General features: G+C 43.5%; 1 protein-coding gene across 1 annotated transcript in view; it reads left to right on the plus strand.

The window, feature by feature from the left end:
- CNTRL (centriolin) overlaps positions 1-23,416 on the plus strand; it is a 79,015-nt gene that overhangs the window by 44,174 nt on the left and 11,425 nt on the right. The window contains 20 exon segments of the mRNA XM_034664436.1: positions 867-1,012; positions 1,597-1,804; positions 2,291-2,470; positions 4,331-4,510; positions 5,251-5,367; positions 5,659-5,803; positions 6,521-6,669; positions 8,313-8,502; positions 9,554-9,867; positions 11,295-11,500; positions 13,754-13,946; positions 16,920-17,050; positions 17,181-17,321; positions 17,423-17,549; positions 18,365-18,529; positions 19,266-19,425; positions 20,810-20,925; positions 21,008-21,129; positions 21,131-21,223; positions 23,233-23,390. Coding sequence (XP_034520327.1) covers positions 867-1,012; positions 1,597-1,804; positions 2,291-2,470; positions 4,331-4,510; positions 5,251-5,367; positions 5,659-5,803; positions 6,521-6,669; positions 8,313-8,502; positions 9,554-9,867; positions 11,295-11,500; positions 13,754-13,946; positions 16,920-17,050; positions 17,181-17,321; positions 17,423-17,549; positions 18,365-18,529; positions 19,266-19,425; positions 20,810-20,925; positions 21,008-21,129; positions 21,131-21,223; positions 23,233-23,390 — 3,241 coding nt within the window.

Genomic DNA, 23,416 nt, shown 5'->3' on the forward strand with positions numbered 1-23,416 from the left:
AGAAAGAGAGTGTGAGTGGGGTGGTCAGGGAGAGGGAGAGAGAGAATCTTAAGCAGCTTTCACACTCAGTGTGGAGCCCAGTGCGGGACCCACTCCCGCAACCCTAATCTCTCAGTTTTTATAAGTGTTGGTTGGAATCAGGATCCAAATAAAGTGCACACATTGCATTTGGTTGACTTGATTCTTAAGTCTGTTCTAGTCTATAGGTTTCTTCCTTCTTTCCCTCTTTGTTATATTTTAAAGAAAACCAGGTCTTTGTCCTGTATAGTTTCCTATATTCTAGATTTTGCTGGTTGCATCTTTTCTGGTCTTGATTAATATGTTCTTTTTTTTTTTTTTTTTTAAGATTTTATTTATTTATTCGACAGAGATGGAGACAGCCAGCGAGAGAGGGAACACAAGCAGGGGGAGTGGGAGAGGAAGAAGCAGGCTCATAGCGGAAGAGCCTGATGTGTTGGGGCTCGATCCCATAACGCCTGGATCACGCCCTGAGCCGAAGGCAGACGCTTAACCGCTGTGCCACCCAGGCGCCCCTTGATTAATATGTTCTTCAGTTACAGGTGGAGGCTTATTTAGATTCAAGTTAGTTACTTTTCAACAAGAAGACATTCCTAGGTAGTGTTCATAGGTACTTATTTTTGTATCACCTCAGGAAACATTGTAATGCCTGGTTCTGTCTTTTGTGACTTTAGATTTATCAGTAGATTCAGATATTGTCAGCCCAAACAGAAAGCATTTTTAAAGAATCGTAAAGGAAGTTGAATAGAACTATCATATGACAAGTACTACGGTCTGTGTATGGGTATGTGTGTATTTTAAATTTTGTTTTGGTAACTTTTACCTCCCCATTTCACTATCGTCCATAGGATGACAATGACCTATTAAAACAGCAACTTAAAGATTTCCAGAGTCACCTTAACCATGTGGTTGATGGTTTGATTGATCCAGGAGAGGTGGCAGCTCGTGTGGATGAACTAAGGAAAAGACTGAAGTCAGGAGCTGGGGAAATGAGGTAATGAAAATTCAGGACCTCCAGATATTGAGATTACTGAGTTATGAACATCAGGTTCGTATTGACTCGCCTTCCCAGTTCTGTTAATGGCTGATTTCTTTTGTAAGTGTTCCTATGTCATATTTGTGTGATCGAGACACAGGATTGCTTCATTCAAACTGCCTGTCACTGATTTTTTTACATTTTAAATCTTTCATACAGTTTGGTATTATTTAATTTAAAAAGCAGAAGTTTTAAGAGTAACTCTCTTGAAAATTCATTGCATATGGTCTGGAAGTAGAGCCATATTATGAATTTTAAATAGAAAATAAATATGAAAACCAAGGCTAAATTAAATACATGAAAAGACATTTATTCTTTGAGCAAACATGCTTAGCCTTCTAGGAGCCTGTATTTTCGGAGTGACAGCAGTCAATGGAATAAACAGTGATTTGCGCTCGGGAGGTGCTGAGGTGCTGACCGACACCAACGCTGTTCCAGGCAGCTCTCTCTGCTCCCGCTCTGCTACCAGCACGTTTGCACCCAGCCTCCCACATGAGACCTAAAAGGTCCCATTTATACCATCTTTTTTTCTCCCTTACCAGAATCCATACTTCTTCAGATGTCTTGGGGAAAAGTCTTGCTGATTTGCAGAAACAGTTCAATGAAATCCTTGCACGCTCCCAGTGGGAAAGAGAGGAAGCACAGGTGAGAGAGAGAAAACTCCAGGAAGAAATGGCTCTGCAGCAGGAGAAACTGGCGAGCGGACAAGAAGAGTTCAGGCAGGCCTGCGAGAGGGCCCTGGAAGCGCAGGTAAGGAAAGGGCGAGAGAGGCAGGTGGAGGGAAGTGTTTGGCCAATACTCAGGTTTTCACCAAATTGCAGTGCTTCCTTCTCATGTAAATACAGGATACTTACTGTTATTTTCACTCTAAACAAGTCAAACTGCCTGTGACTGAAATTCAACCCTGAATATGGTTACTGATGTCAGTCAGGCATCTTTGTGGCTGTGTTTTCCTTGTTTTGGAAGCAAGTGAAAAAGAAATGTTTCTGAGCATGTAGGTAAACAATACTACGGTGCCAGAGTGTAGTGTCGAGCTAGAATCTGAGTTTTTGGATGTAATTCTTTTAATGATGATGCAAACATTAAAATGGATCCTAGAAAACATTCAAGATAAAACCATACCCTGTAATTCATTACTACAAAATTTCATTACACTCTTTAGTAAAATGAAATGTGATTCTCTATAAAGTTTTTATTTTGCTTAAAAATCATCTTTGAAACTTGATTTCCTCACAGATTAGTTTTGATAAGAGGCAGCACGAAGCAAGAATCCAGCAGTTGGAGAATGAAATTCACTATTTGCAAGAAAATCTAAAAAGTATGGAGGAAATCCAAGGCCTTACAGATCTCCAACTTCAGGAAGCTGATGAAGAGAAGGAGAGAATTCTGGCCCAACTCCGGGAGTTAGAGAAAAAGGTGGGAAAGACCATAAAGCATGATACCTGTGTCCTCACACCTGGGTCCTGCCACCCCGAGAGCAGGCACTCTGCTTGGGGCCTGATCCACAGTGGCCTCTGGGAGCGTTGCTGGCCCAGAGGTGGACTGGACCCAGGGGAGACCGGGATGCATGTGATTGAATCCCGGGCCTGAGCCAGGGTGCCGCGGTAGATGAAAACGAGAGAGCTGGCATGTGAGGAGGGACCTCAGGGCTTCAGTGCTGATGGCATGAGTTTGCCTCCTCAGAAACCCCTTGCCCAATTGGACACATCCATGGGAAATTACTTTTTAACTCCTCATCTTCCTTTCTAACACGCCGGCCTCTCTTTTTGCTCCTCCATCCCACCTCAACCATCCCCTCCCATCGTCACGTCCTCGACCTTGTCCAGTTCAGAAATTGCACCCATCACCTCTGAGATCCCGAGCTGAAGCAGCCCACGCTGGTCATAACTCTCTCCACTGCACCCCACACTGATAATTTTTCAGCCTCATTGACAACTCCAGGGCACAAGTCCCACCTTTTCTGTCTGTTAGGCTTTCCTGTCTACCTTGCTCATCATCGCCTGACCTAAATTCCATGGTTCCCCACTCTAGCCGTTTTTGCAAATGTCTTCAAATCCCTTGTCCTTTTCTTCTGTCTCGCTTGCCTGACAGAACTGCAGCTGTATGCTTTCTTTGGGCTGAAACCCATGCTGAGTATTCCTGCAGAAAAATATCACCCACCCAGGCCTAGTGGCATCATTATAATCTCTTGGTCATCAACCTCAGACAGGCAGTATTATCCTTTTCTCTAATCAGTTCCCTCTCCCACGCTCCACTGTTTCATACTTTGTCACTCCCCACACCTGATTCTCCCTTCTCCCAGCATCAGTGAATGACTTGCTTCATACTTGATGGAGAACCTTTCAGTTCCCAAGTCCTGTTTTGTCTGCCCCTCAGATATATCTGGAATATAGTTCCTTTTCTCTTCTCTGATGCCACCACCCCCATCCAGCCATCATCTCTCTTCTGAATAACTGGTATGGCCACCTGACAGATCTCCCAGTCCCACTGGTGACCCTGCTCCACCGAGCCACCACCAGGCTCTTTCAAAAACGTGCATTGGCTTTTGTTAGTCCCTGCCCCGCCGCCCCAGCCATTTCTCCCCTCTCCAGGAACTTCTGTTGTTTTTACGAAAAAGACCCAAATTCTTAAGTCTATGAGGCCTAGCATGATCTGCCTCTTTTAGCTCACTCCTGTTCTCACCAGGCTCCTTTCAGTTCCTCAAAAATGCCCAGTTCTCCTGGCCTTCCCACATGCCATTTTGTCTCCTGGCCCATGTTCCTCCACCCTTCTCTCTGACTGCCCCCTACCCACCAATCTCCGTCTCTCCTGCTGTTTTCTCAAACAGTACCCTGTTCTGTCCCTTGATATCTACTAACTACATTTTGGTTGTATATTTGTCTGAGTGTCGCTCATAAGCTCCTTGAGGGCAGTAGCCCAGTCTGCTTTATTTACCACCATATCCCAGTGCCTGATGCGGCAATCACAAGGGGCTAGTCCATCACTTGGTGATGGTGCCAGGAAATGGTTTTTCCAGTGAATGGGTAAATCTATGATCACTAAGGTTCTTGACTAAGAAGACTGATTTCATTCTAAATTTACCATACAGCTTTGCGTTGATTTTATTTATTCATTTCGTCAGTGAATATGTATGGAGCACCTACTTCGTACCGGGTATTATCACTGTAGGCACGGGCCAGGTAGCTGTGAACAGAGCCCCTGCCCTCATGGAGCTTGTGTCTTAATTCATTGCTGCCGAGTGGTTCATCTGTTCAATTAACGTTTCTTTTATTTTAGAAGAAACTGGAAGATGCCAAGTCTCAGGAACAGTTTCTTGGTTTAGATAGAGAATTGAAGAAACTAAAGAAAGCCGTGGCCGCCTCCGACAAGCTAGCCACAGCTGAGCTCACCATCGCCAAAGACCAGCTCAAGTCCCTTCATGGAACTGTGATGAAAATTAACCAGGAGCGTGCAGAGGTGGGTCCACGTGTCTAGAGCAAGCTTCCACCGGCACTGCTACCCAAACACATAGCCACTTGTATCATTGTTCTTTTGTTAGAGACTTTGGTTATCTTAGAAACCACTGTAAAGTTGTCTGTCTCCCTTCAGACCTAAGGACTGTATTTCTCCCGTCACAGCCCTGCCATGGGTCCTGCCCTCTCCTGAGCCCTGACAGGAACCACCAAATGAGACGTACTCTCCCCACCTCCAAGTGTAGAGCTCTGCCTAGGGAGATGGCTGTGCGTACACAGCTGAAAGGCTGGCCATCTCATCCTTCTGAACCCCAGACTTCTCCTCTGTGCAGTCAGATAATATGTGACCTCTCGGGCTGTTCTGCCTTCTGACTGAAATGCTATCTGTAACAGTTTAAAAGGGGCAGATGCTCATGAGATTAAGACAATAGATCATAGGAGAGAAAATCTAATGATGAGAGTCCAGAGAGACACCAGTTGTGGAAGACTGGAGAATAGTGAAGAAAAAGTTAGCTCTTGCTCTTTCTGATGCAGCCCCTTGCCCACCTGGCCCCGTGGAGGGGGTGAGCAGGCTGCCAAGTGATGGGAACAGCACAGGACAGGGTGGGACCCGGTGCCACATGCCCATGGCGTAGCCAGGCTGGCGATAGGACAAAAACAGAGGAGTCAGTCTGAGAGGAAGAGAGAATGAAGAAGACAGCGAATGATCGCAGTGCTGCCTTTCTCCTACCTCTGTCCCAGCAGGAGCTGCAGGAGACAGAGAAGTGCAGCAGAAAGGCAGCACAAGCGGCCAGGGATCTGACCCGAGCAGAAGCAGAGATCGAACTCCTGCAGAACCTTCTCAGAGATAGAGGGGAGCAGGTCAGTACTGGGATTCTGAGATCTCCTCCTTATTGGGCCTGTATCAGTTCCTAAAAGACAAAAGTAGTGGAGGTGACCGCTCAGAGAATTTGGAAGTGTAATGAGTGGCTCGTCAGCACTTGGTCCTCTACTGCGTGCCAGGTAGAGTGCGGTTTCAATACAAGGAGTGATGTGGCATCCTCATGAGTAAAGCATGGGTAAAAGTTCTAGAAGACTAAATCAAGTTGCAAGGATAAGTGCATCTGGGAAAAAGTATTTGTGGGCAACTTTGTGTATGTGATTTTTTAATAGTTTCGAAATGAGATGGAGAAAGTAGATGTTGGCACTGGAGGAGCAAACTCACAGGTGCTGGAGATGGAGAAACTGAATGAGACAATGGAGAGACAAAGGACAGAGATCGCAAGGCTGCGGAATTTACTTGACCTCACTGGGGCTGGTAAAATATTGGGCTTTGATTTGGGTAGTGGTTTTAAAAACAGTTGTTCTAAAATCAAATCATGTTAAAAAAAAAAAAATGATCCGGGGCGCCTGGGTGGCACAGCAGTTAAGCATCTGCCTTCGGCTCAGGGCGTGATCCCGGCGTTATGTGATCGAGCCCCATGTCAGGCTCTTCTGCTATGAGCCTGCTTCTTCCTCTTCCACTCCCCCTGTTTGTGTTCCCTCTCTCACTGGCTGTCTCTATCTCTGTCGAATAAATAAATAAAATCTTTAAAAAAAAATAAAAAATAAAAAAAAGATGATCCTGTTTGTTTTCGCCTTAGCAGATTTATTGAACTGAGATAGATAATTCCATGCTTGGTTCACAGAGCTGTGATAATTAGCTTAATGAATAAAAACAAAGAATTTAAAAAACACTTTATGTAAATGAAGTGTTGAGAAACTTTATTACAGTGAGACAAGAGATTTTTGAATTTTCGAAAAAAAATAATGTTTACGAATCTGTTTTCTTTCTCTGGCTCACTTTATAAATGAACAACAGAGGGTTATGTCTGTCCTTTTTAAGGGTTAGCAAAAACTTATTACCGTGGAACAGGCTGAAAAGTCAGCTTTGAGGAGCTGATCAAGGTCATTGGCCGCCATGGCATCACTTTTTGAGAGGGGAGGGAGATAGATGATCTCATGCCCAATTTCACAGAATGGCTTTCCTTTGCAGATAACAAAGGAAGCTTTGAAAATGTTTTGGAAGAAATTGCTGAACTTCGACGTGAAGTTTCTCATCAGAATGATTACATCAGCAGCATGACTGATCCTTTCAAAAGACGAGGCTATTGGTACTTTATGCCACCACCATCATCATCAAAAGTAGGAGTCTGTGATGCTGGGAGTGTATACTGAATTTTCTCGAAGGAAATGCGACAATGTTCTCGTCTCTCAATTTGTGAAGAAGGCGTCGAGAACAACGTGTCTAGGCTAAGCCAGACACGCATTGAAGTTCTCGAGTGTTTTTAATATTTGAGATGAAAATAGGGCCTTCTCAGGAATATTGCCATTGCCCATTCATGCTCAGGTGGTATGTTGTGGGTCCCTGAGAGAGGATCCTGCAGGGGGATAAGGTGACGAGCCCAGAGTGCCTGTTGGAAATGGGTATAAAACTGTGCAGAGGCTGGCAGAAAACTGGGCACCTGGATTTCATTTGATTTTAGCCAACATTTCATTCCGTGTTCACTGAAATCCAGGTCAGGTGCTGGGTGGGGTGGGGTGCCATGAGGAATGGTCTAGCACTTGCTCTCAAAGAGCTCATGTGCTGGTGTGGACCGGTACACCAGTGTAATTACAACAGTGGCATGCACGTGACTACAGACTTGACCTGTGTGCTCTGTTGTAGAGAAGTGTTAGGGATTCCTCGCATGGGGAAGTTCAGGAGAGAAAGCTTCACACACAGTCATGAAGTTAGCGCTTAGCCCTCAAGGGGCGGGCTTTTAGAAGGGAGGAAATATGTGGAAGGGGGGAATTGGTTGAGCTGTGGTGAGTAGCCTTGTGGGGCTGGACAGTTGGATGGGAACAGTGAAAGGTGAGTCTGGAAAAGTAGATTGGACTCACACTTTTGAAAAGGGCCTCAAAATCTGTTGCACTGACTTGTGGAGGCCTTGGAGACAAGGCTGTGTGTAATGTGATCAGAGCCATAGTCTAGGAGGAATAATCAGGCTGAGGGTGGGGGCCTGACTGGCGGTGGGTGAACTTGGGGTGGGGTGGGGGGCACTGTGTGAGCTCATTCTGCGAGGGACAGGAGCCAGAGCTAGAGCAGTGGAGCTAAAGGAGAAGAGACGGCCGAGAGATGTTCAGGAGACAGAACGGTCAAGGCTTGGGGCTTGAAGGTGGGAAGTAAGGAGAGGATGGTAAGCGGCCCTCATCCTGAGCCAACGGGCTGGGTGACATCCTGCCAGAAATCAGCTGACAGGCAACAGTCAGGGTGAAGCGGCTTACACGCTAGGATCCCAGGGCTGTGTAGATTTAACCAGAATCCAGACCGCCTTGACAGCCAGGGCTGGATGTGGAAGCTGCCAGGTTAGATGTAACATTGTAAAGCTGGGCGAGGGTCTGGGAAGGAGCCCTATTTATGACTGGGAAGGAGGCAGGGCAGCAGAGTGGGGCTTCACAGCCATACCAGCTCCCAGGACAGCAGGAGACTGATACCCCAGATGGCCTTGAAAATTCACTGGTTTCCTTGGCCTGCCTTGGTGGTCCATCAAGGACAAGGCAGAACGGGAGAAGCCACCAAGAAAGATGAGTACTGGCGAGGAGAGGCCGACACTCAGTCCGTTTACCTGACTCGACTGTGTAATCATGTCTCACTTCTGTCTGAAAACTGAGAATTAGAATCTATGAAAAGAAACCAGTTCTTTCTCAACTTTGCTACATCTCAACTTTGTTCTAGGCTTTGGCATTTCTCCAACTCAGCCTTTTCATTTCTAATAAATAGTGGGCTCTTCTATCATTTATTTTAGGTTTCCAGCCACAGTTCCCAGGCCACCAAGGACTCTGGTGTCGGCCTGAAGTACACAGCCTCCACTCCTGTTAGAAAACCACGTCGTGGACGGCAGGATGGAAAGGAGGACAGTGGGCCTCCACCTGTCTCGGGATACTGGGTGTATTCTCCCATCAGGAGTGGGTTACATAAATCATTTTCAAATAGAGGTAAGTTAAATCAAAGAAGGGAAGTTGCATTTCTCTTTTATTGGTTCCCTGAAATCTGTAAGACACAGTCCAGACTCCTTAGCTTGCTCTGCAAGGCTCTCTGTGCTGCAGCCTTGGCCAGTGACCTCTTGTCTCACCTCCCATTACTGTCCCACAGTCAGCCATCCCAGCTGCCTAAGATACCCACAGCATGCCACGTTCCTCTAACCTCCCTATTTTAAACCCTCTGTTAAGAACGTCCTTCTTCCTTCCTGTCCTTAATCTGTTCCTGCTTAACCTTCAACAAGACTCAGGCCCTCCAACAACACTCCATTATGTATCTTCGTCCCCCCTGCCTCACGCAGCTTCTTCCCCTGTGCTCCTGGAGCATGGCAGGTGCTTCCATCCTTGTGTCCTGGCATTGTGTAGCTCAACTAACATGAAGTGTTACAGGTCCACGTTCTAAAACCCCGAGAGGAGGAGTCGGACTTGGGAGCCCGTCCTAGCTCTTGCTGTAGGCAGCTGCGTGGGCCTAGGCAAATTATTGAGCTCCTTTTACACTGTTGAGTGTAAAATGGGAATATCACCTTTGGAGAATGTGTTTATTCGGGAGCTATTTATTGAGTGCCTGCTGTGTGCTAGGCTGTCTGTCATCAGTGCTAAATGTGGATCCTGCTGGTCAGGGAGATAAGCAGGGAAGCCAGCAGCTCGGAGTGCCGGGCGCCGTGATTGTGGTCAGTGCTGAGAGCTGTGGGTCTCACTGCTCAGCTCTGCATCTCTGTTGGTCTCTTCTGTCACCTGAAGCAGGCACCCGAATGGTTGCTGAATAAATGAACGAATGAAGACAGAAAAAAGCAGATCAGCAGACAGGCACAAGAAAAACTCAATTATCAGCTACTGAAAAGAACATGAATCCCTGTTTTGATCAGCTTTTCAAAACTGCTTTTGACCTTTTTTGCAAAGTTTCATTCCCATGTTTCAGGGATTTGGGCCTAAATGCTGCCATTCTCTACAAAATTTGTTTACCTAATAAGCCATGGGGGTAAAACACGCTTCTGTTTATTTCTTTAAGATGCAGACAGTGGAGGAGATAGCCAGGAAGAGAGTGAGCTAGACGACCAGGAGGGCCATCCATTCGTACCTCCTCCCGGATACATGATGTACACTGTGTTTCCCGATGGTTCTCCTGTACCCCAGGGCATGGCCCTGTATGCACCCCCTCCTCCCTTGCCCAACAATAGCCAACCTCTCAACCCCAGCACTGTTGTTTATGGCCCACCTCCTGTTGGGGCTCCCATCGTGTATGGGCCTCCACCTCCCAGCTTCTCCGTACCCCTCATCCCCGTGGGGGTGCTGCATTGCAACGTCCCAGAACATCATAACTTGGTAAGTGGAAAGACACAGTGCGTCCCTGGTAGACTGAGTAAGTTTATATATGTAATGATTCAACCTATTTATGAACGAGTTATGTCCCAAGTTTGTTTTCTAAGGTTGGTGTTTAGAATGGAGGAAGCATTCTCTTATTAAAATACTCCTCTGGACAAGAGTTAGGATACCAGGCCAGTCTGCAAACTTTGTTTAACCATCTTGTAACAAAAATGCTTTCAGTCCAGAAATTAACCATTTTTGGAAAGCTTATTGTGTATTTTTCTTTTGAGAAGTACTGATGTGTACAGAGAGGTGTCTTCACATAGTACTGCCCGTGTGTGTGCACACACGCATGTGCTGTGTATTCGCGTGTATGAGCAGCAAGGTTGTGGGGGGGATAATCTCTGGGTGGGGAGATTCATAATTGTTTTTTTCTTTTCATAATTCTTACACAGATTTCATATTCTTTTTTTCCCACTTAACATTACAAGCATTTCCCCCATGGTTTTACAAATGTTTTTAAGCAGTATTTTAATGACTCTATAACATTTCTTCATTTGTAGGCAGTATAGTTGACCTTAACTATGTAAATTTTTAGTGTATTTCATATTCTTATCTAAGGCTAGATTTCAAAAAATGATTACTTCCTGATCACTAGCTTGCTTTGTAACTCTGGTTCTAAAGAACTAGAATGCACTACAAACTCCTCCTTCAAACTCAAGGCAGAGTCTAAAGAGCTCTTTAGATTTTCCTTTCCCTCCCAGGAGATTGAGAGGAAGACAAGGACTAGGACAGTCGGTCAGGCTGGTGGCTGAGGGCCTGCACGTGCTCACACGACTGAAATGGGAGTCAGTCACGTCGCCCTGCAGAGTCTCAGCACACGTGTGTTTATAGCCGTGCTGTCGGCTCGGCATGTGACCCCCTCTTACACTGGTTCTGTTACCTGCCAGCAGTACCCGGCTGTCCTGTAGTTTCTCACATGCCCTCCTAGACCTCCGTGCATTTGCACATGTTCTTTCTTCAGCTTAGGTCTTCCCCATGTCCTTTATTCTTCAAAACCCAGGCGAAGCACCCCTTCCTCTGGGCAGCCTTCCAGACAACTCCCCTCCCCTGTTCCCAGAGGAGGGAGTGACCGCTGTGTCGGTCTCTTCTGCTACTTTCTGCCCTCTGGAGGTAGAGATCATGCATAAGAGGTGCTTGGGGAGTGGCTGTCCACCGTAGTTGGGCTGATGGGAAAGTTAAAAGCTCTCTTAGTTCATCGGTTTCATCTGTGGGATGTGAAAAATTGGCTTGACTTAATTTTTCTGTTCGCACTGAAGTCTTAGAAGCTACCACTGTTTTCACATTGTAGATAGCACTCCAAGCCCAGTTAATTGCAGCCTTTGGCAGGAAAGAAGGGAAACATCAAGTGATGTTCTCAGTACTGCTTTTTTTCCTTTGTTCAGGAGAATGAAGTTTCTAGATTAGAAGACATAATGCAGCATTTAAAATCTGAGAAACAGGAGTTGTGCATGAGAGCATCTAAGCAGCAGTCGGAGAAAGAACTGGAAGAACTGCATCGAAATATTGATGGTCTTTTGCAAGAGAAGAAGGACTTAGAGTATGAAGTAGAAGAATTACACAGAACCATCCAGAAACATCAGCAGCGGAAGTAATTCTTGTTAGCCGTTTTATGTTTCTAATTCTGATGAATAAGATACTGGCTCATGAAGGTAACCTAATTAGTGTTTCCAGTAGGACTTTCTGTGATCTTGGAGATGCTGCGGATCTGTGCTGTCCAGAACAGTGGTCACTAGCCACGTGTGCCTATTGAGCCTTTGAAATGTGGCCAGTGGAAATGAGGAATAGAGTTGGATTTAAATTAAAGTAGTAGCCGCCGGGCGACACCCAGGCTGCACAGTGCAAGTCCGAGTTCTCTTGGCCAGTAATCCAAATCAGCGCTGCTTGTAGGCCCCGTTGGAGAATGGCAGAGCCATCCGCCCTCCGCAGTTCCCCTGGCTAAAAACATGCCAGGTGTCCGCCGCATCTCATTCCCCACTTTGCCACACCTCCAGCTGGTGTCCAGGTCCTACAGATACACACAAAGAGTTGTCAAGCTGGTCCCCTTCTTTCATCACTGCTGCCCTGACCTTTAATCAGGTCATCCTCGGTTGTGGTAATAGTTTCCACATTGGCCTTCCATGTCCAGCCTCTCCATTCTACCCTCGACATAGCTAAGATCTGAGCATGCCACTCCCCCATGTGACACAGTCCCGTCACAGTACACACCGCCCTCCAGATCTGAACCCTGCCTGTCTTACCTTCTCTCCCACACAGTGTTTGTTCACGCCCTGTCTACTCTTCTGTGGTTTCCCCAAACACGACATCATCTTCTGCCTCCCCACCTTTGCGCGTACTGTCCTTGCCTAAAATGGTTTCCCTACCCCCTGCCTAACTCCACCCTGTCTTTCCAGGTGAAGGTCAGGGATCCCACCTCTCATACAAAGCCTTTCTCATCTCAGGCTCCCGCAGTTTGGGGTTGACAACCTTGGGCATAGTACTGTTCCTGCCATGTTGTAAGGAGCCCAGGAGGGCAGTAGCTGGGCCTCCGTCTTTGTGCCCGGCATCTGGCATAGGGTCCGCTAACAAGTGCCATATCTGCTCAGTGCCTCAGACGGGTAGAAGCCCATCCTCTGCGGTAGTCCGTGAGTTTTCATGGTTCCCCTGTTTTTTGTCGTGGAAGCCAGACTAGCCCAGGCTGGGGGGGGATCTGTGGAGGTCACCGAGGTGAGTGAGCTATGGTCTCCACCTTCTAGGAGCTCACACATGACTGGCTAAATAGACCTGGCAGGGAAAAGCAAGGGTCACACCAAGAGGAAATGGGTACTAGATGTTTGAGGGTTTCAAAGGTGATGATGCTATTTTGTAGGTATGTGATGGGGGAGAGGGTTTTTATTGTGCGGTGGTTTGAGGGAGGGTAGTAAGACAGTAGGATAACCACTTCTTTTCCTAGTTACAAAGTATAATAAATGATCATTTTAAAGAATTTGGATAACACAGAAATGTCCAAGCAAGAAAATAAAGATCATCTGTCTGCCTTTATGTAAAGAGAAAGAATTTGTTAATATGTTGATGAATTTATTTTCATGTTTTTCTGTCATAGTTTCATTTTCAAATAATTGACATGTTAGCCTTGAGTTAGTGAATCCTGTGTCTTGCTTTCTGATCTGTCAAATATTGTCACCATAATTTTACTCTAGCAGAACAGAGTAAATCGCAAAATTAGGTAGTCCTTGAGGCAGCTGGTGAGCTGCAACTTGAGAGAGAATTTTAAGGGAATGGATTATTACTATGGTAGTAGTTTGTTTTATTTTTATACCACAGAAGAATAGAAGTATCAACATTGTCTGACAAGTGCTGACCAAAAAAAAAAAAANAAAAAAAAAAAAAAAAAAAAAAGAATCAAAAAAGATAAAACAACTACATCATACTTTATGCATATTGTGTACTTAGTGTCAACAGTATACCATATATTTTTTTAAAGATGTATTTACTTATTTTAGAGAGAGAGAAAGATTGTGCATGCATGTGAGGGGCAGAGGATGAGGGAGAGAGAGAATCTCAAGCAGGTTCCACGCTGAGCACAGAGCCCAGTGCAGGGCTTGATCTCATGACCCTGAGATCATGACCTGAGCCGAAATCAAGAGTTGGACGCTTAATCAACTGGACCACCCAGGCGCCCCCAGCAGTATGCCATGTTGAATAAGAGGGTAAACATAGGCCTTGAAGATAATCAAATGTAGGTGTCTCTCCCACTGCTTCTCATATGAAATTAGAAAATCATCGTACATTTTTTAATCAGGCTACAAGTGTCTTTATCATCTACATTTAAAGTGTCTTAATGTGTGTATATATGATTTTTTAGAGACTTCATAGATGGAAATGTTGAAAGTCTTGTGAATGAACTAGAAATAGAGAAGTCACTCAAACACCGTGAAGATATTGTCGATGAAATTGAGTGCCTTGAGAGGACCCTTCTGAAGCGTCGCGCAGAGCTCAGGGAAGCCGACCGGCTGCTGGCGGAGGCCGAGAGTGAACTTTCATGCACGAAGGAGAAAGTATGTTCTGTTGTGGTTTGGGCTGAGGGAGCTTACTGTTGGCGGCATGAAGGACTAGGAAGAGAACATGCTAAGAACACAGTCATCCGGGGCAGACAGTTGGGTCTCAGGCTGCACTATACTAGTTAAAGAGCTGTGAGAGTTTGGGCGAGCCCCCAAAACCCCCAGCTTTGCTTTCCTCATCTGGCAGTTCAGGCCAAGAATACCAAGGCTGTTCAGTAAGGTTAAATGAAGTAACATATATTTTTTTTAAGATTTTATTTACTTGAGAGAGAGGGAGCAGCAGATTACCTGCTGAGCAGGGAGCCTGATGCGGGCCTGCCTCGATCCCAGGATCCTGGGTTTATGACCTGAGCCAAAGGCAGATGCTTAACTGACTGAGCCCCCCCGGCGCCCCTAAATGAAGTAGCGTATGGAAAGCTACCAAACTCATTTAGTTCCTAACGCGCCCCACTTCCTTATCCTGTGTGTCTTTTCTAAATTACTTGGGCTCTGAGAGCTCTGTGTATTAAATAGGTCAGTCTTATATTCTTCTAAAACAGCTGTGGCTCTCAGAAGACGTCTTCCTAGTATTGCTTTGTTCTATAAAATCAAATATTTTTTGGTCTGCGGTAGTGTTCTTGAGGCTACAACATAGAAGGAAATCGAGGAAAAGGAGCTATCTTTTACTGGGCCTTTACTCTGGCCACACATTGGCTGTTTTATAAATGCCACTTCATTTAACGTTCCTGGCAGCCTGTAAGGAGGTGGTTAGCCCAGTTCAGCAGTGTGGCACAGGGAGGCTGGCAGCTAGCCCAGGGTCGCACAGCTGAAGTTCTCCTTCACCAGGAGAACTTTGTTAGTTTGAGGAGAATTCCAGAGTGAGGAAGTCCCAGACTCACGTGGAGCATTTCAGGAACTACTATTTGCATGTTGCTATTTCAACATGGATGGATTTAAATGAACCCAGAAATCTATTATCCAGGAACAGAAACGAAGGATTTATTAAAGAAATTCTGTGAGTGAAGGCTTTAATAAGAATAGAAAAACATCCTGGTGTCTTTTCAGATGATCAGTTCCTTCTTCTGTTAGATACTTGTGAGAGAACAGAGGTGTGAGCAGGACTAGAGAAGAATTTATCACTGGTGTATAAAGGAAAATGAAAGATATTGGTAGTCGGCAGAGATAGTAAGTGAACCGAGGCTAGTAAGCTCTTCCCCTTCAGCCTCCCAAAATGACTCAGGGAGGCAGCTTGCTAAGGGGGAGTAAGGGGGGGGAGAAGATGGTGTGTTACGTAAAGATGCCAGATGTGTTAAAACCTAACAAAGAAAGAGACCAAAAACTACGCAGAAGCATGAGCATGTAGTGCATTGTGTCCAGTGCTGTGCCGACGAAACTGACTGGAGCCAGCTCTCTGACATGGAAAGAGGTGCGGTGAAATATGTAGCTGTATGAATGATAAAGATCTGCTTTATATGTACAACGGAATATTACTCAGCCATCAAAAATGAAATCTTAACCATTTGCAATGATGTGGATGGAACTGGAGGATATTACGCTAAGCAAAATCAGCCAGAGACAGATATCATATGCTTTCATTCATATGTGGAATTTAAGAAACAAAACAGATGAACATAGGGGAAGGGGAGGGAAAAATAAAAGACAAAATCAGAGAGGGAACAGACCACAAGACTCTTAACGCTGGGAAACTAACTGAGGGTGTGGGGGGCTGGGGTCGCTGGGTGATAAGCATTAAGGAGGGCACGGGGTGTACTGAGCACTGGGTGCTGTATGCACCTGGGATGAATCACTAAATTCTACCCTTGACACTTAATATACTCTATGTTAATTGATTTTAAATTTAAAAAATAAGGAAATATTTAGCTGTTTGGGAGCTTGCCAGCCCTTCTGCCTCCACACGGGGTATTTAGTAGACGAATTTAACACACGCCTGTGAGTTTAGTGCAACTGCAGAACTGGAGCTTTTTGCCTGAAGGTGAGTCACTGCTCAACCAAGTGCAAATCAAACACTATTTTTGGACCTTTGATGACATTGTTTTAAGCCTCTTATTTTAGACAGAAAAAGGAAACCAAGTTGATTAAAAAAAAATAACTGTTTTTGAAAAGAAAGAAAGAAAAATCTGTTTTTGCCAGATCTTGTATAGGAAGATTTTTAAATACTTCAACAAAAATATTTAGTATTTGTGTTTCTGAGCCATAAATAATCATCTTTAAATCAATGAGGTTTTATTTACCATAATAATACAGTACAGAATAATCTCTATGAGGAGGGAATATTGGTAAAAATCAGTTTGTTGTCACTTAATTGGGGAGATATTTTTAATTAAAATAGTGTAATAATATACAGGTTATTTTTTTTTTAAATTTCATTTATTTGTCAGAGAGAGAGAGAGCAAGCACAAGCAGGGGGAGTGGCAAGCAGAGGGAGAAGCAGACTTCCCGCTGAGCAGGGAGCCAGATGTGGGGCTCGATCCCAGGACCCAGGATCATGACCTGAGCTGAAGGCAGACGCTCAACCAACTGAGCCACCTAGGAGCCCCTGTACAGACTAGACAGTAAAAAGATTCACAGCCTCACTGCCCTAAGGGACTGCTGCTTTTTTGGGTAGCCTTTCTGTCTTTGTGGGCACAGATACAGTTTTACATAGTTGCTCTTAGAGTACTTAAACCATTTTAAATTTATTTTTTTCAGCCAACATAATATCAACAACATTCTTCCATGTTGCTGTGTTGTCATTTTAAAGGCTACACAGTATCCCATTGTGTTAATGCATTATCACTTATTGAATCTGTTATTTGTGATAGTTTTTTCTCCTGAATTCTTTTCTGAGAACTGGAGAGTCAAAGTGACTGAACATTTTTACCAGTCTTTTGTCTTGCCTTGTTGTTTTGAAAGAGTTGTACCAATTTACACCAGAATAGCTGTGAAGACAGTATGGTAACTGAATTGCTTTTAATGACGGTGTCTTTTTAGACAAAAAATGCTGTTGAGAAGTTCGCTGATGCTAAGAGAAGTTTATTGCAAACCGAGAAAGATGCTGAGGAGTTAGAAAAGAGAGCCCAGGAAACTGCTGTTAACCTCGTCAAAGCTGACCAGCGGCTCAGGTAGGTGGGGTCCCTCAGCTGTTCAGTGAGATGAGTGAGAAGTTTGGTCCTCACGGGATAACAATCGCCTTATGATAAATAATGCAGTTTAAGTCTAAGGGGCCGTGGAGAATAAAGCGATGTGTTTTAGGCTGCTCCAGGCTGACACAAAGGATTTGGAGCAGCACAAAATGGAGCAAGAAGAAATCTTGAAAGAAATAAACGAAGTTGTGGCAGCAAAAGACTCAGACTTCCAGTGTCTAAACAAGAAGAAGGAGGTCCTGACAGGAGAGTAAGTACAGCCTCTGTCGGGCGTACGGGGCTCGAGCTGGAAGACAGCGCTTGGGGTCCAGCCTCCCTTGGGCCCCGCTCTAGTACTGCTGGTGTTCGCAGGCTGCAGAAACTGCAGAAGGACCTCGAGACGGCGCAGCACAGCGAGGATCACCACCTGCAGGTCCTTAAAGAGTCAGAGACCCTCCTGCAGGCCAAGAAAGCTGAGCTGGAGAAGCTGAAAAGGCAGGTAGGGCAACAGATGCCTTGAAAAACCAGCTCGTGCTGCTTTGGAACCTACATCGTTTCTAATCCTAATGTCTGATTATAAAAAGTAATGCATGTTCGATTGTAGAAAAGACTGGAAAATACAAAAGAAGATATAAAGCATAAATGAGGCTGTATTTCCTAGCGATTAAGAGTAGAGTCCAACCCAAATTTGAATCCCAACTCAATGGAATATATTATTGAGTGAAAGAAGTAAGTCTCAGAACAGGATGCACCCTAAGATCACTTACGCCAAATGTGTTCGTGAACACTTGTGCTTGTATTTTTAGTTTATATCAAAGTACAAAAGCTGTCATCTGATAAGGGGACATTATGAATATTTTCTGTTTTCTTCCTTTTGCGTGTCTGCATTTTCTGCTCTTTATGTAAACAAATGTGTACCGTCCTTAAAATTGTAAGTCATTTTTAAATTTGCAAAATGAATAAATTTTTAAAATCCCCGCCTGACTTCCGTGCCAAGATAGTTGTTAAATGGAATAAGGTATAAATATGTAAGTATTTTGAAAACCGTAACCCGAGGGATAATCATTCCTATCGTATTGTTTTTGCTATGCTTTGAGTGCTTTTATGTAGGTGAGCTCAGGATCTTTATTAGGCATTTTATGCCTGCACCCCCGGCCTGGCCCTCCTGCCTCTTGCAGCTGGGATAAGTACAATGAGGCTAGTCCTCATTTCCCCCCGCCCCATTAGCTGGGTGGGGTATTCTCCATCACGGCGAGTGCTGAAGGTTGCACGGCCTTTGGCAGGCTTCGCATTCTTCCCTTTTCCTCAATGCAGGTGTCGGGTCGGCAGCAGGAGATGGCGGACTTGGACAGGCAGTTAGGGCATAAAAGGGAAGAGCTGCATCTGCTCCAGGAAAGCATGGTCCAGGCCAAAGCTGACCTCCAGGAAGCGCTGAGACTGGGAGAAACCGAAGTGACGGAGAAGTGCAATCACATCCGGGTGTGTTTTTCACTAGGTTTTCTTAAGAGTCCTAGGATGATGTTGTAGATTTATTTTGAGACTTTAGAAATGCAAATATAAATTGAATCTTGACCCCTCTGTAACATCAGTTTGATGTGGTGTTGCATATCCAGGCTGTGGCTGCATGGGTAGCTCTCCCATAGAGGTTCTCTGCCTCTGTGCCTTTTCTCATACCATTTCTTCTCTAGGAAGTTCCTTTTTGGGAATGTCCAGATCCTACCCATTTTTCATGGTTCACTTTGATGCCACTAAGAAGACTTCCGTGACTTTTCCTTTACCTCGGAAGGAGTTCCTCTGTCTCCTGAGTTTGGAGGCACTCTGCACATTGCCTAGGGCATCTTAGCCTTTCATGATCGTGTTTATGCTCCTTGCCTAATTTTCCCCAAGGTGCTCAGCCTCTTGAGGGCAGGAGATGTATCAGAGTCAGCCTTTTCTTTCTATAACATAGTGCCTTGCACAGAATAAATACTGTTTATGCATTTTAAATGAGTAATGTGTGACTTTCTTACTTCTGTTGTACAGAAATATGTTAGTGTAAAATAAAATACAGTGCTGTTCGTGACATAAAAGACAAAATTGAACTTGTTTCCAGTTTAGAATTTTTGTGAAATGAAATAGTTAATAACAAAATTGATTTCAGTGTAATTTCTATTCATAATTTTGTAAAGCGGAGTTGACCTTTTTACTTTCTTTCTTTTTTTTTTTTTTGGCACAGGAAGTAAAATCTCTTCTGGAAGAACTCAGTTTTCAGAAAGGAGAACTGAATGTCCAGATTAGTGAAAAAAAAACTCAACTCGCATTCATAAAGCAGGAAATTGAAAAAGAGGAAGAAAATCTTCAGGTAGTTTTAGGGCAAATGTCTAAACATAAAACTGGTAAGTTTAGAGGAAAGCAATCATATAAAGTCAGAGGTTGGAAATATCTCTATTCCAGATCACAGAAAAAATATAAATGGTGGAATAGACTTCTTTTAAAGTTCAACTTTGTTACAAATGAGCAAAGAAAAGCAGTATTATAAAAGGAATACACTATTTTCTGCCATTCACATTGGTAAAGTTTATTTAAGAGCAAGATAGTTATAATCATTGCTGACCAGGGTATGGAGAAGGAAGAACACTGAACAGGCTTTTGGATTGAAAATAAATTGGACCAGCCCCCCAGTATTTCAGGTCTGAAAATTCACACCTATTGAACCATTTAGCCCATTTCTAGTTACTGAGAGAGGGCAAGCATTCATATACGTTGCAGCAATATTGTATTTATTTAGTAAGTAAGTAAATCTTTTATTTCCTTGTTTTCCAAATCAAGCTGGCTGAGTTGGTTACTTGTAGAAAAATTTATAATAACAGAATTTGGAAACTTGGCCAATTTAAAAGCCACGTTTTAAATATTTAATGGCATGCAAAAATGCTGATGGGAAGCCTGAAAAAACAGATATAAACTGAATATAGAGCATAGTCCCAGTTTATTTTGAAAATCTGTGCATGTGTGTGCACACACGTCTGCACGCATGCACGTGTGCACGCACTCCTAGAAGAAAATACATCAAAATGCTGTTGCTGTAGTGATCATCTTTGGATGTGGGGTAATAACGGGTTTTCATTTTTTTCTTTTTACTTTTTCTTGAAATTTTTATAGTGAGCAAATATTTGTATAATCAGAAAAGAGAGTTAATACTTGAAAATCTATATATTAGAAGATAAAAAATTATCTGAATCTCAGCTTATGTATTTTAACATTTTTACTATTTTAAAATTTATTTAGTTGGGGTAATTGCTCTTAAAACTAGATCTTTGTTAATGTTTTTGTTAAAATGTTTTTAACAAATTAAAATTTAACAAGTTAATGTTTAGCAATATTTTAAAGGATTTTTTTTTCATTAAAACACATAATCCATAATCATAAAATACAGTCAGCTCCAGGATGGCTCAGGTGGTTAAGCGTCTGGCTTTGGCTCAGGTCATAGTCTCAGGTTCCTGGGATTGAGCCCCACATCAGTCTCCCTGCTCAGTGGGATTCTGCTTCTTCCTCTGCTCCTCCCCCTTTTCATGTGCACGCCTCTTTCTCTCTCTCTCTCTTTCTCTCTCAAATAAATAAATAAAATCTTCTAAAAAATACAATTAGCTCCATTAATTCAGCACAATAGATATGTTTAGATGACCTATTGTTTCTTGTATCAACAGCATTATTTTCTGTTTCATTGTGTAAATGTTTCCAACTTCATTTAATATCATGGACCGTGCTCTCTGTTCCTCTTAGAATTAAAGAATATTCTGGACATGTTGCAACTTGAAAATAATGAGCTGCAAGGTTTGAAGCTACAGCATGACCAAAAGGTGTCTGAGTTCGAGAAGACTCGGGTTGAAGTGCTGGAGGTAATAAACAAAGCCGTTTTCGCCTTAGCCTCCTGCAGTCTTTCTCTTTGGGCATGTGTGAGTCCCCTTTTATCTGATTTAGGAGAGACTGGAGTTAGAGAGTCTGCAGCAGACAGCCCTGCGACAGAGAGGGGAGATAGAGTGGCAGAAGCAGCTGCTCGAGAGGGACAAACGGGAAGTAGAGCGGATGACTGCTGAGACCCGCGTTACAGTCATGTATTGAGTCTTTGTGCAAAGAAAAGGAGGATCTCGAAGAAAAACAGGACAGCTGGGAAAAGAAGTTGGCGCAGACCAAACGGTGAGAGCAAAAACCAATAAGCTTGCAAGATCCCTTCCTGAAGACTAAAAAAAAGAGTGGAAAATAGAGAAAAGGAAAAAAAAATACTCCACAAACTCAGTATCACGATACAGCTCACCAGTAGCGTTTCTGGGTGCATTTCCTTTTAGGCTCTTCTTTTTCCAAAGCACTTTTTAGAATAACCGGTTGTGGATTTTCTTAGGTAAAATAACAAAACCTAGAAGATACAGCCAAGTGGAGAAAGAAACCTGTTTGTGGGTAGAAAGGCAGTGTTGTTAAGATTCAGTTCTCAAATTGATTTATAGGTTCAGAACAATCACACTCAAAATCCCAACAGGCTTTCAAAATAGAAATTGACAAGCAGGTTCGGAAATTCATGTGGAAATGCAAAGGATGGACATAGAATCTAAAACCTTTTAGCTATGACACCAAAACAACCTTGAAAAAGAACAAAAGTTAGGGCTAACACTACCTGATGTCAAAATTGGTATAAAGATGGAAAAATCAGTCAGTGGAACAGAATAGAAAGTCCAAAAGTAAATGCACAAATGTGTGGACAACTGATTTTGACAAAGATGCAAAGGCATCTTTTTCAGTAGAAAGAAGACGGTCTTTTCAAAAAATATTGCTGAAAGGATTGCATATCCAAAACCCCAAAATGAACTTTAAAAATGAATAACCACCCTATTCATAAAAATACCTCAGAATGGACCATAAACATAAATGTGAAACCTAAGTATAAAACTCCTAGGAGAAAACATAGGAAAAAAAAAAAACCTTTGTGACCTTGGGTTAGGCAGAATTTCCTAGATATGACACCCAAAGCATGGTCCATAAAAGAATAAATTGGTAAAATTGAACTTCATCAAAATTCAAAACTTCTCTTCAAGAGACACTGTTAAGATAATGAAAAGACATGTCACAGACTAGGAGAAGAATCTTTGCAACCATGTATTTCCATGAAGGGCTTGTGCCCAGAGCATGTATATACAAAGAACTCTCATAACTCAATAATGAGAAAACAAACAACCCAGTTTTTCAAATGGGCAAAAGGTTTGAGCAGACATTTCACTTAAGAAGATGAATGGATGGCAAATAAATACATGAAAAGATGCTCATCATCATTAACCATTAGGAAAATGCAAATTAAAACCACGATGCACTAACACTACATACCTATTAGGAGGGCTAAAGTGAAAGACTGACCATACCAAATGTTGGCATGGAACTTTCATACACAATTGGTGGGAGTGTAAAGTGTTAGACCACTTTGGAGAATAACTTGGCGGTTATTTAAAAACTCTTACATACATTGACTGGAAGAGCTAGCCATTCCGCTCCTCCATATTTATTCATGAGAAGTGAAAGCATATGTGCATACAGAGAATGATGTACTTTAATGTTCATAGCAGCTTTATTTGCAACAGCCAAAACCTGGAAACAACCTAAATGTCCACCAGCTGGTGAATGGATAGACAGAGTATATCCATACCATGGAATACTGTTCAGCAGTAAGAAGGGAATGCAGTGTTGGTACACACGACAACATGGATGAGTCTCAGAGCGACTCTGCTCAGGGAGAGAGGCCGGAAGGAAAGCAGCCCATACTCTAGGACTCTGATCGCTAAAAGAATGCAGGCTCGTGCACGTCTCCTTTTTGGACAAACCCTGTTATACACTTGTGTTTCTTGCTTTCTCACTTATCAGAAACTAGCCATCTATTTTAATCACCGGATTTGGGGAATTCTGAGTGCTGTCCATGTTTTTATATCTGATTTTTATAAAACTTCAGTTTAGTGAGTCACTTTCCAAAAAATCTCCTGTTTGGAAAGCTGAAAATAAGATGTCTTTTGAAAATGAGTTGAAGAGCCTTAAGTTTTGTTATACGATTTATAGTCATTCATCATCCATAACCATCCGGTGAAAGCGCAACACTGTTCGTCGGCTGTGTCTTTGCGTGCTTGGATGTATTATGTTCGATAGTCTGACTTACTCTGCTTGCTCGGTAGGGTTTTAGCAGCTGCAGAAGAGAATAGCAAAATGGAGCAGGCAAACTTAGAAAAATTGGAATTGGATGTCAGAAAGCTGCAGCAGGAGCTAGACCGACTCAACAGAGAGAAGATCTCACTGCAGAAAGACCTGGGAGCGGTGCAGCAGCGGCTACAAGGTAAGAGGCGTGGCGGCGGGCGGGGG

The sequence above is a fragment of the Ailuropoda melanoleuca genome, chromosome 7 (assembly GCF_002007445.2).
Source record: "Ailuropoda melanoleuca isolate Jingjing chromosome 7, ASM200744v2, whole genome shotgun sequence".
NCBI lineage: Eukaryota > Metazoa > Chordata > Mammalia > Carnivora > Ursidae > Ailuropoda > Ailuropoda melanoleuca.